The 10846-nt window shown below is 42.9% G+C and overlaps 1 protein-coding gene across 10 annotated transcripts in view; it reads left to right on the top strand.

Moving 5' to 3' along the window:
• syne1a (spectrin repeat containing, nuclear envelope 1a) overlaps positions 1–10846 on the top strand; it is a 128361-nt gene that overhangs the window by 39115 nt on the left and 78400 nt on the right. For all 10 annotated transcript variants that reach the window (XM_077510629.1, XM_077510631.1, XM_077510635.1 and 7 more), the window contains 24 exons: positions 31–130; positions 271–435; positions 506–673; positions 1221–1385; positions 1705–1845; positions 1927–2087; positions 2277–2433; positions 2727–2954; positions 3043–3141; positions 3208–3395; positions 4505–4628; positions 4709–4875; positions 4953–5106; positions 6096–6727; positions 6797–6976; positions 7047–7200; positions 7281–7439; positions 7939–8121; positions 8189–8290; positions 8398–8601; positions 8678–8885; positions 9338–9450; positions 10381–10586; positions 10653–10814. In XM_077510629.1, coding sequence (XP_077366755.1) covers positions 31–130; positions 271–435; positions 506–673; positions 1221–1385; positions 1705–1845; positions 1927–2087; positions 2277–2433; positions 2727–2954; positions 3043–3141; positions 3208–3395; positions 4505–4628; positions 4709–4875; positions 4953–5106; positions 6096–6727; positions 6797–6976; positions 7047–7200; positions 7281–7439; positions 7939–8121; positions 8189–8290; positions 8398–8601; positions 8678–8885; positions 9338–9450; positions 10381–10586; positions 10653–10814 — 4320 coding nt within the window. The remainder of the gene's footprint in view (positions 1–30; positions 131–270; positions 436–505; positions 674–1220; positions 1386–1704; positions 1846–1926; positions 2088–2276; positions 2434–2726; positions 2955–3042; positions 3142–3207; positions 3396–4504; positions 4629–4708; positions 4876–4952; positions 5107–6095; positions 6728–6796; positions 6977–7046; positions 7201–7280; positions 7440–7938; positions 8122–8188; positions 8291–8397; positions 8602–8677; positions 8886–9337; positions 9451–10380; positions 10587–10652; positions 10815–10846) is intronic.

The raw sequence follows: 10846 nt of genomic DNA, 5'->3' as shown, positions 1-10846 counted from the left end.
TCTTCCCACCACTGGATACTCTTCACGTAGATTTTGTGAGCTTTCCGACTGGCTTTCATCCCAGAGAAGACACCTTGAGGACATGGCAAAGACTTGCAGCCATCAGGACGAAGTTGCCACTGCTGCGCAAGTGAGCAGGAATGCTAAATTGTGCATTCAATGTGTTTCAGTCGACAGTACTCACATCACATGGCAAAAAACGCGAATTTGTGGCCATGCATGCTGGTGGTTCGTAGCTGATTACCCCGTTCTTTTTTCAATTTATTTCAGGCATTGCGAGAAGCAGGAAACGCCCGAGAAGAGAGCCTCTTGTGGCTTAAGAGCCATCTCTCAAGCCTGACTGATATGAGCTCTGAAGTGGAGACGCAAAGACAGCAAAGTGCCCTGAACAAACTCTCAGCTGAATTTAAGGACCTTTTGTCCTCACTTTGCCAGGTATTCACAGATTTGTCCAACACTCTTGACTGTAAATCGATCTGACCTCCTTGCATTCCTTCCCTCACAGGGAAGCGGCGATGGCTCAGGTGCATTCCAGTTCGAGGAGCTCAGGGAGGAAGTCCGCGGCGCTCTGAAGGAGGTCCTTAGAGCTGGGGAGGAAGCCGGAGAGCAAATCAGCAGGATCCTGGATGCTGAGGACTTGAGTGAAGCCCAGGAACTTTTTCTTATTCATCAGGTGTGGATGCAAAATCTTAACTCATTCACTCCCAGCCATTTTCACTGAAGCAGCCCCCTTCGCTCCCGGCTGTTTTACTGGATTTTGATTGACTTTGCAAGGTTCAAAGAATATTCTGTTTTTATTGCAATAGATTAGAATATTATGTAAATATATTTGCATCTGTTTCTGTTTTGCAGCAATTAGCATTAGAATATAGCTAAGTTTTATCATCATTCACCCACCTGTTGAAAACACTGGCAAAAAGAGCTTGTTGCAACATGACTCTGGTTGATCTCTTATACTCTGCTGCCACCTGATGGCCGTTTTTTGCTTTAAGCGACCTCTTCATGTCAAAAGCCGTATCAAAGCCTTCCATATGCTCTTGCATTAAAAAACAAACAAAAAAACAAACCAAAAACTTTTAAACACGTTTTTGGGAGTGAAGGACAAAGTATTAAAAAACGTATTTATACGTTTTTGGGTTTGAATGAGTTAACAACGTTTTGCATGTGTCACAAGTTCAACATTATAAAATAGCACTCATGTTATCTTGTATGCATTACAGCAACACCTAAAACAACTCCAGGCTCTCAGGAGGGAGGCAGACCTTTTGGTGTCCCACTCGGAGCAGCTCCATACGGGAGAAGCGCTGAGTCGCTCTGTGCACGAGTTGGAGGAACGTGTCCGCCAAGTGGACCGCCAGTTCAGCGCCCAGGAGCCCAGCCTGCAGGTAGTCTTCACAATGATCATTTGTGCTCTTAATCTGTTCACACACGTCCGGCCTGGATCATCGATTGGTCCACATCCAGGCTTAACCACTTATTGATTGTTGTGCAGATATTGTCAAGGACTGCTTGAGTAGAATTCATTCTTCGTTTGAGAGTTTACATCCAAATACCACTCTAGTGAAAAACTATTTTATGTGGGTCAGTGCAGCAAACCAGTAGCACATTTGACTAAAAATTAGATAAGAGCATATTTTTCTTAACTTTGAGATATGAAATATTGGTTAGATTTGCGTTTTTGCAGTTGTCATATTTGATCTCCAGGCCACTCTTAGCTCCTGGCGGAACTTTGAAACCGAGTGGGAAACACTTCAAATATCTATTAGTGACGTTACTATTGAGCTACACAAAGAGCTTATATTCAACAACCTGGACAGCCTGAAGAGTGAACTGGACCACACCAAGGTGTGTGTGTGTTTATGTAAGACTCAATATTGACGATATGCTCAGTATGTCTCCTCTAATATTGTGTTCATTTGATTGAAGGAGCTGTTTATCCAGCTTGAGGACTGTTGCGTTAGAGCAGACGTCCTCCTGGAGGATGCAGCGGATCTTCAGCTCGGGCCTAAGAATCAAATTGCGGTTTTACATCAGGCCCAGTCCACCAGGGAAGCAGTCAAGCAGCTTCAAGACCACCTCAACAAAAAGTTAGTATTACACTGAACTTGTTTACATTTATATGTAGGAGTACATAGGCGCCAGCACCCCCCGCGACCCTTGTGAGGACTAAGCGGTCAAGAAAATGGATAGATGGATGGATGTAGGAGTAGAACCAGAAGAGGCTTCATTGTTTTCAAATGAAGTATTCCGGGGCTGAGTGATCTGTTTCTTTCCAGTGTTGTCCATCTGGAGAGGATGTGCTCGTCATGGGAGCGCTTCAACAACCAATCGGTGACATTCTCCACATGGATCAATGAAAACCAGAGAGCACTGGATGCCATCAAGCTCGACTCACCCTCAGATCACTTAAACAAACACATAGGCACTGTCGAGGTGTGTAAACTGGCTTGTGATCCACCAAATTCCACCCAAATGAAACTTCATGTCTCATGCATGCAAACTCGGCAAAATTATGAATAATATCTGACCATTTCTTATTAATGCACCAGCAGTCATCTGTCAGTAAAACCGCCAAGGAAAACTGGGTCAATCCTGACAGGATCTAAATTGATATTAGCAAAGGAAATGTAGGAATTCATCTCCTTGTAATAACCTTGTCAATGTTATGCAAATGAGTTCAGGAACTGTTTATACATGTTACAAGTAAACATCATCCGTCCCTCCAGGCTGTGGCAGAAGGTTTAGAAGAGAGGAGACCATCGCTTCTCCACATGGAGGAGGACTGCGAAGCCCTGTCTAGGTTTGTGACCCCCGGAGAGACCGGATGTATTCGGGCACGGCTCGGCCAGATGAGGCGCTCCTGGCAAGAACTGATGGAGAAAACAGAGCAGCTTGCAGGGCAGCTCAACCAGAGCGCCTCCTATAGGCAGAGGTGTAGCGGTAACCTGGAGCAGGTATTGTTTATTACATGCAGAAATTAATGGCTGTTTTTTTGTTTTTTTTGTTTTTTTTAAACTTTGATTATGTGTTTATTGCCTTTAGGTCAAAACAACTATGAATGATCTCAAAGAGAAACTTGACACACCTGTTGCATTATGCTCGTCGTCATCACAGGCATACAAGAACCTGCAGAGTCACATGGTAGGGTTGGAATAGGGCTGCAGATTAACAAAATGGATGGATGATCATCTTCTGTCTTCCTTCCAGGATGTATTTCAGTCGGTGGAGCAGCTGAAGCCCGGACTGATGGCTTTGTTTTCAGCTGTGAGGAGGCTGGGTGAAGACACCAAACTGGAGCACGATGTGCCTGACCTCCACAACCTGCAAGGAGAGTTGCTGGAAAAGGCCAGCGAGAAACAATCAAGATTAGAGAGCCTTCTAACACTGTGGCAAAGGTATTTTGTCAGATATTCTCTCCCATCTATAAATGTTCTAACTTTCAATGTGACATTAATATTTATAAACTGCTTTAACAGGTTTTGCAGCCTTAAACATATTCATAGGCATGGACATCTTTCAAAATGGTCATAAATTAAGATGACAATTTTGATGGCTGATCTTTGTTGAATGAAATGACTGATGGCTAACAGTGGCTAACACCCTGCTAACACATGCAATCGGACAGAGAGCAGTGGTTATTTCACAGCTAACAAACAGAGGCTAAAAACAATTGTTATCATACTGAAAACAGAGGAGAAAGTTATCATAATGACAACTGAAGCAAAAACCTAATGCTATCATTCTGTCAATAAGATTAAAATCCTACCAACACAAGTTATCATACTACAGAGGCTAAACAAATGCTACCACCAGTTTACTAGCTTATTTTTGGTGCAATTTTTTTTTTTTTAAATATGGTGCTACAGTGAAAAGAAAACTAATTTTGACTCGGCAGTTGAGGCCTCTTATTTACTGTCTGTTTCTCTGCGACGTATCTAATTACGGACTGCATGAGCGCTGCTATTTCCTTTTGTTTATTGCTTTCGGTTCAATCCCTTGCTTACTTTTTGTCCCCCAAATGAGCGACGTCTTATCTTTGACTGCATCTTGTCTGCAGCACAGGCAGCCATCCTTATTTCTATTTTAATAACACACTTTTGTTATCATTGTTTTGTGATCACAAGAGCCGTCTTGTGCATTCTTTTGTTTTATTCATGAGGAAATAATAATGACCCTGTCAAATGGTATATGAGACTTGGTATTCTCCCAGTCGTAAGTGATTCTTTTCACAAGTGGGATTGTATTTGTGCTGATAAAGTTTTATTATTTTAGTCGCATTCCTCCTTATCTGTTACATGTGTATGCATGGTTACAATAGTCGTGTGTGTGTATTTTAATAAATGTGTTGTAGTATCACAGCATCTTTTTGATTTCCCATTTGTCTCAACTGGAGTGTCAAATTAATGGAAAAGTGTAAACTTGACTTTTTGTTTTTGTTGTTGTTGTTGTTGTTACGCCCACTCAAGACTATGCCTTCTAGGTTCTGATGTTTTTTAATCCACAGATTTGAAAAGGAAAATTCGTCTCTGAAAAGCTGGCTAGATGGTTGCGAGTCTGTTTGCTTTCCAGCCGACGAGTCGTTTTCCATAGACAAAGTGAAGCTCACGATGGAGCTACAACACATCCAGGTATCATTTTTTTTTAAAAATCTCCATCACAGGTGTATCGCTTGCTGTCTCAATTGAACTGCTGCATTTTGATTGTACAGGAAATGCAGACTGAAACCCCCTCCAATGATGCCCTACTTGAGGGTCTGTTGAATATCGTTACGTGTCTCTACCCGTCTGCACCCGAAACTCGCGTCCAAGAGCTAAATGACGACCTCAACAAACTACAGGAGAGATACAACTTAATGAAGAACAACATCATACACAGGCAATCTACTTTGCAATGATTCGTCCGGTAGGCTAACATGACTTACATGTAACACTTGATTATCGTGATTGTTTTAGACGCGAGCAGCTGGAGTGTCAGTTGTTGCAGCTGGAGCTTTTCAATGACGCTCTTTTGACCCTGAGCCAAAAAAGTGAACACTTCCCATCTGTCTTGAGAAGCTCTCTTCAGGTTGATGTTACTGATCTCAGTGGTGCCTTCACAGAGCTCAAGGTGAGACGTTTTGCTGTCGTTATGGGACAGGCTTTGCCTTTGCGAACTCATGCAGCAGCAGCAGCAACTATTTAAAGTGACAGTAACCAGAACAATATTAATGTATTTAAGGCAGTTTTCAGCATCGGTCTAATTTTGCAAAATTGGACTGATACAAATTACATAATTTCACCCCCAATATCAGTCCGATAATTATCATGCATCCCTTCTACTACTACAAGTACTACTACAACTACTCCTACAAATACCAAAACTACGAGTATTGCAAGTACTACTACAAGTACCATAAGTAGTACTACAAGTACTGCTACTACTTCTACAAGTACTGCTCCAAATACTACAAGTACTGGTACTACTTCTGCTGCTACGACTACTACAAGTACTACTATTACTACTACTACAAATAAAACTATTACTACTACTACTACTACTTCTACAAGCACTACAAGTGCTACTAGGCTTACTGCTGCTACTACTACTACTACTTAAAGTGCTACTAAAAGTAATAGAAGTACTACTTAAAGTAGCACAAGTATTGCTGCTACTACTACTACTACTACTACTACAACAAGTACTACAAATACCACTTCTACTACAAATACTACTACAAGCACAACAAACGTTACTACAAGTACTACTAAAAGTGCCCCTTCTACTACAAGTACTACAAGTACCACCACCACTACTACTACTACTACTACTATAACAAATACTGCTACTACTACTACAAATATTACTACAAGCACTACAAATGCTACTACAAGTACTACTCAAAGTACTACAAGTACTACTACTACTACAAGTACTTCCACCTTGCAAGAGTTAGCAGCCTATTAGCAGTTATTCTAGTCTAATAGTAATTTTATCTTAATGTGATGTAAATCTGTTCAAATTGAAGATCAACCAGCCTACCAGGACAGAGGTTCCGCTGTATCTACCTCCTTGTCCTGCTTATCTAGTTAATGAATATTTTTTTTACACTCTTCCAGGAGCATGACTCTCAATTAAAGGCATATTCTTCACAAAGAGAGGCTCTCCAACAAAGAGAGTCTGCCCTGTTCCCACGCTCCAGCCCAGAAGCTCAGCAGCAGCTCCAGGCCTGGAGACAAGGTTGCCTACAACCCTTCACTGAATGTGAACATCTGCTGCTTCTCCGTAAAAAGTGCCTGAACGAGTTCAAGTCCTACCTAGAGAAGCGCGAAGCAGCGGTACAGGCTCTTGGCCAGCTTCACGAGGTCCTCACGAGAAAAGAGAGCTTGGATCCATCCAAAGTAGAGGAGCTCCACCACCTGGTAGGGGAGGTTGCGAAAGACGTGGCCCTGCTTGAGGCTCAGGCTGGGGAGTTGGACGGGCAGCTGAGCAAGGCCCACCTTCACCTGTGTGCCTCCAAGGACGCAGGCGAAAGAACCTCCTGCAGGGCTCAGGCCGTGGCCCTCGTCGCGTCCCTGGAGGAGGCACAGAGCAGTTTGGGATGGATGCAGAGTGAAGCGGAAGCCCTCAAAGATATGTGGAGGTCCTTTAGGGGGAAGAAGGTGGAGGTGATGAAGACTTTGGAGATGTTACAGTCTAAAGCAAGACAGGAGGTTGTCAAAGAGAGCTCTGTGCAAGCATTTCAGAACAGGTACTCTTGATATTTTGCTACATAATACCAATACTTGGCTCAGTGTATAACATTGTCTCTGTCTCTTAGGCTGCTTTGCTTGACCCAGCTGGCAGAACAACTTCAGTCCCTCCATCAGTCCCAGCAGTGGTTAGAGGAGAAGGGAAGCCAGCTGGCCCAGAAGGACACCGAGCGGGCAGGGGAGGCCCACAGGGACGTGAATGTGGTCATGGCGGCCTTGGATTATGTCAGAAGTCTCATCACCAAAAGGTCAGTCTGAAATACAAGAGAGTCACTTTGTTATTTTGTGAATGTTGAAGACAGCTTTTTTCTCCATTAGTCAGGAACATAGTCAAGGGGTACTTGATCTCCTGCGCCGTTACCATCACTTGAAGTCGATCCTCAATGCTTTGCTGGAGAAAGCCCATGCGCTTGCTCACAGCCTGCCCGATCACAACCACAATGCTCAAGAGGCCATGAGGTCCTTCTCACTGGTGAGAACTGAACCAGTATCATTCGCAGGCTCGAGTTGAACCGAGTTGAATTTGAAAGTCCAAACTTGGCCTTGTTGCAGCATGAGAAGCTGCTGGGTGAGCTCAGAGAAAAGCAGGAGGACATGGACGGGCTCATCAGCACGGTGGAGAACCTGCAAAGAGAGCTGGATCGCATTCCTGACTGTGACACAAGCCACATCCACGGAGACATGGAGGTGTTAAGGACCCAGTGGTTAGAGGCAAGTACAAGAAAATCCTTGTATAATTTCCAGCAAGATTAAAATTGAAATATTGAATTATAAGGAAGAACGGTGGATGAGTGATTAGCACTTCACAGTTTATGATCTTAAATAAAAGTGTACCATGAAATCCTCCAAAACAATGAATACGATAAAAATAGACCTAAAATAGAAAAGGAATTCCCAGGCGACAGCATGTTGATTTCTTTTGTGGGACTCTGCTGGGTGCTCAGCTGTCCCTACTAATAAGCCTGAAATTTAAACAAGTCCTGACATGTTGTTGTTGTTTTTTTTGCTGTCTCGCTCAGCTATCATACTTATCAAATGATAAAGTTGGACATTTCCACGAGTAAATTGTATGTCTACATTGGACACATAATAAGAGCCAATCAAAGAGCTTTTCAGCTTTTGATTGACACTCCAACAGTACCTACTTAGCATACAGTAAGTCTTTTATACAGAAACAGGTAGTGCACATATTCTATCTTGTTTCCCTCAGGCATCCGAGAGAATTCAAACCAACGCTGAAAGATTAGGCTACTGTGTGACCCTCTGGGATGATCTCAAGCTGATGGAGCAGGACATGAACCAATGGGCCGCCACCAACTCTATCGCTGAACTCGCCAACAGTGTCGCCAGCCTGAGCGATAAGGACACAGAGGCCCACCTCGACACCTATCAGGTTAATTCAAACTATAATCATAATATTAAAGAGTGAATAGTGGTTGTGACTTCACTTTTCTGCACAGGCCGAAATGGAGAAGAGGGAGCAGTTGCTGGACACGCTGCAGGAGAGAGTGGGGGAACTTAAAGAGCACGCTAAACTGGAGGAAGCTCCCTTACAAATGCAGGTGAGGATATAGTGACTAGATGAAATCTAAATAAACATGCTATGTAGTGTCTGGATAAACAATACGAATGTGTACCATGTTTGTATTCTGTCTTCTTCTTCTCTTAGGTGTTGGAGTCGGAGCTGAGGAAGAAGTTGGTCCACGTTCAGGAGGTGTTCAACCAGACCAAACACACTGTGACCTACTTCACATTCCAGAAGCAGCGTCTGGAGGACCTCATGTCCCAGATTACCCAGAGGCTTGAAAAAGTCGAGGATTCCTTGTCGAGTCTCAATGAGGCCACCTCCCCTGAAGCCATTGCTACTATTAAGGTATTCTACCATTGCCATCGTATTTTCTTATGAAAAACCTACTACGTCATTACATTATATCCTCATGCTCTCACAGGGCCTTCAGGCTGTTGTTGAGCAACAAAGGGCAGAAATGGACTCGGCCCGAGAGGCTCTGAGCACGTTGTGCAGGTCGCATACCTCGCCGGAGCTGTCTCGCCTCTCCGCCGACCTCGCAGCCGTCGCTCAGCGCACCGAGGAGGTCAGCCAGCGTTGCGGCAAGGCCAAGGGCACCCTGCAGGACACGTTGCACCTCCACTTAAATCGTGAGCGACAACACCACTGCACAATTCGTTATAGGCCCTCTATGCAGAATGTCTTTTAACTAATCAGGAAGCAGCGATAAAATAAGCCCTTAAATCAACCAATTAATCTTACCTGATCCATATTGTCTGTTCACGATGGAGATTAGCATCAGATTTAGTGTTGATTTTTCCCCAGGGCGCACTTAAGTGGCAAGCACTCCATTGACAATCGTTGTCTGGCGCACAAGTGCACTCTCTGCTCTGACACACACCTGTGCCTCGCAGGGTAATGCTGCTGCTGTCACATTAGCTCCTGAGGGAGTCATTTAGGCCTGGTTGCCAGGGCAACTGTGTGGACACGCCTAGCCCTCCGATTTGCATTAGCACAGGCTCTTCAAATACACGGGCGTTGAGTTATTACAGCTTTCCTTTCATGTGTTTGTGTTTGTTATTTTGTCTTTTCCCGAATGCAGAGCTTTTCCAAGAATTTCACTCCTGGCTCTCGGGTTTGAAGTTGGAGTTGAAAGAATGCTCAAATCAGTCTGGAGACGTTACCGTCCTCACAGAAAAGTTGCAAAGACTGAAGGTACTACTTATAGATTGTGTTATTTTCCTTTCTGTTGTTATGTCCTAAACGAGCCCAATAATATGTAATATTGATTTTGACAGTTTTCTGGAAGCAAATTGGAATTTCTTTAGTTTTTACATACAATTGTTTTCAATATACTTTACATACATTCAGCATTTATTGATTGGTCATGTCTTAAATTGTTGTTAATTATAATTATATTAATTAAAATTAATGCAATTAAAAAATGAAAATGAATAACATTTTTTTTCTATAATCTATCAACAAATAGAGCAGGGCAGCATATATATATTTTTTTCAGCCAAATACCCCTAAACTTGCGCAAAGCATTTCTAATTGAAGAAGAAAAATTAATACATAAAACCGAGTGCTGTGCCATCATTGTCTGATTTATTATTAAACTTTGAAACTGTATTTGTATGTATGTGGTCTCTAAAAAAAGACAGAATAAATAATTTAATTATAACTAAAGATCTGTGCACATACACATTATTATCAACATAAAGTGTCATCTTTTGGGATCATGGTAAAGCTCTGTTCTCAAAAAAACAATTTACTGAATTTTAAATAAAGTTTTCAGGTGATTGACAGGTGATTCCAGGTGGCATGTGACAAGTTGGGTCAAACCATTCTGTATGGGGAAATGCTGGGTCTTTAGGACACTGAAATTTGATTGCTGACTGAATATCAAATTATTTTTTTGAACTTATGTTTTTTTTTTTTTTTTTAGCAATATTTACATATACTTAAAATATATTTTAAAATCTCTGGAGAGCCTTCACGTACAACCAGGGGTACTCGTACCCGCATTTGAGACCCACTGCTTATGGTGTTGACTCAGATGCTGTTTAATTTTATACTGAATCCGGCTCCTGGATTTAATTCAACTACAATAATCTAATCTCTTCTTCCCTCCTGTATACACAGTCGTCAACACAGTGGAATTCAGAGGGTGAGAAGCGCCTCTCTCGGGTTTGTGAGGAGGCGGAGAAGCTTCACCCCCACCTGCCAAAAGCTGCAGCAGCACAGCTGCAGGAGCACGTTTCCTCCTGCCAGAGTGAATGGCGGAACTTCCTGGATGACTGTTCCCAGAGCCAACAAGACCTGGAGGAGAGTATTCATCTCCTCAAAAGGTAAGGGACCAATTTTCTGTGACGCTGTTGTCAAATTAATGAATTCTCAACTCCTCTCCTCTGTAGTTTTGATGATGCTGTAGAAGGCGTCAGAGAATGGCTTAAGCAGATGGGGCTCAGTCTCAACAGGGAGTCTCTTGTTGGGGGAGACAGCCAACAAGGTGCCCCTGACACTAAAGAGGAACTGGAGATGGTGGAAAACCTCCATAAGGAGCTTTTAGCTAGACGGTATTAACATTTATTTCATAAGCTTCCTCTGA

This window comes from Festucalex cinctus, chromosome 21 (assembly GCF_051991245.1).
Source record: "Festucalex cinctus isolate MCC-2025b chromosome 21, RoL_Fcin_1.0, whole genome shotgun sequence".
NCBI classification, from domain to species: domain Eukaryota; kingdom Metazoa; phylum Chordata; class Actinopteri; order Syngnathiformes; family Syngnathidae; genus Festucalex; species Festucalex cinctus.
This window is presented reverse-complemented; position numbering and strand designations above follow the sequence as displayed.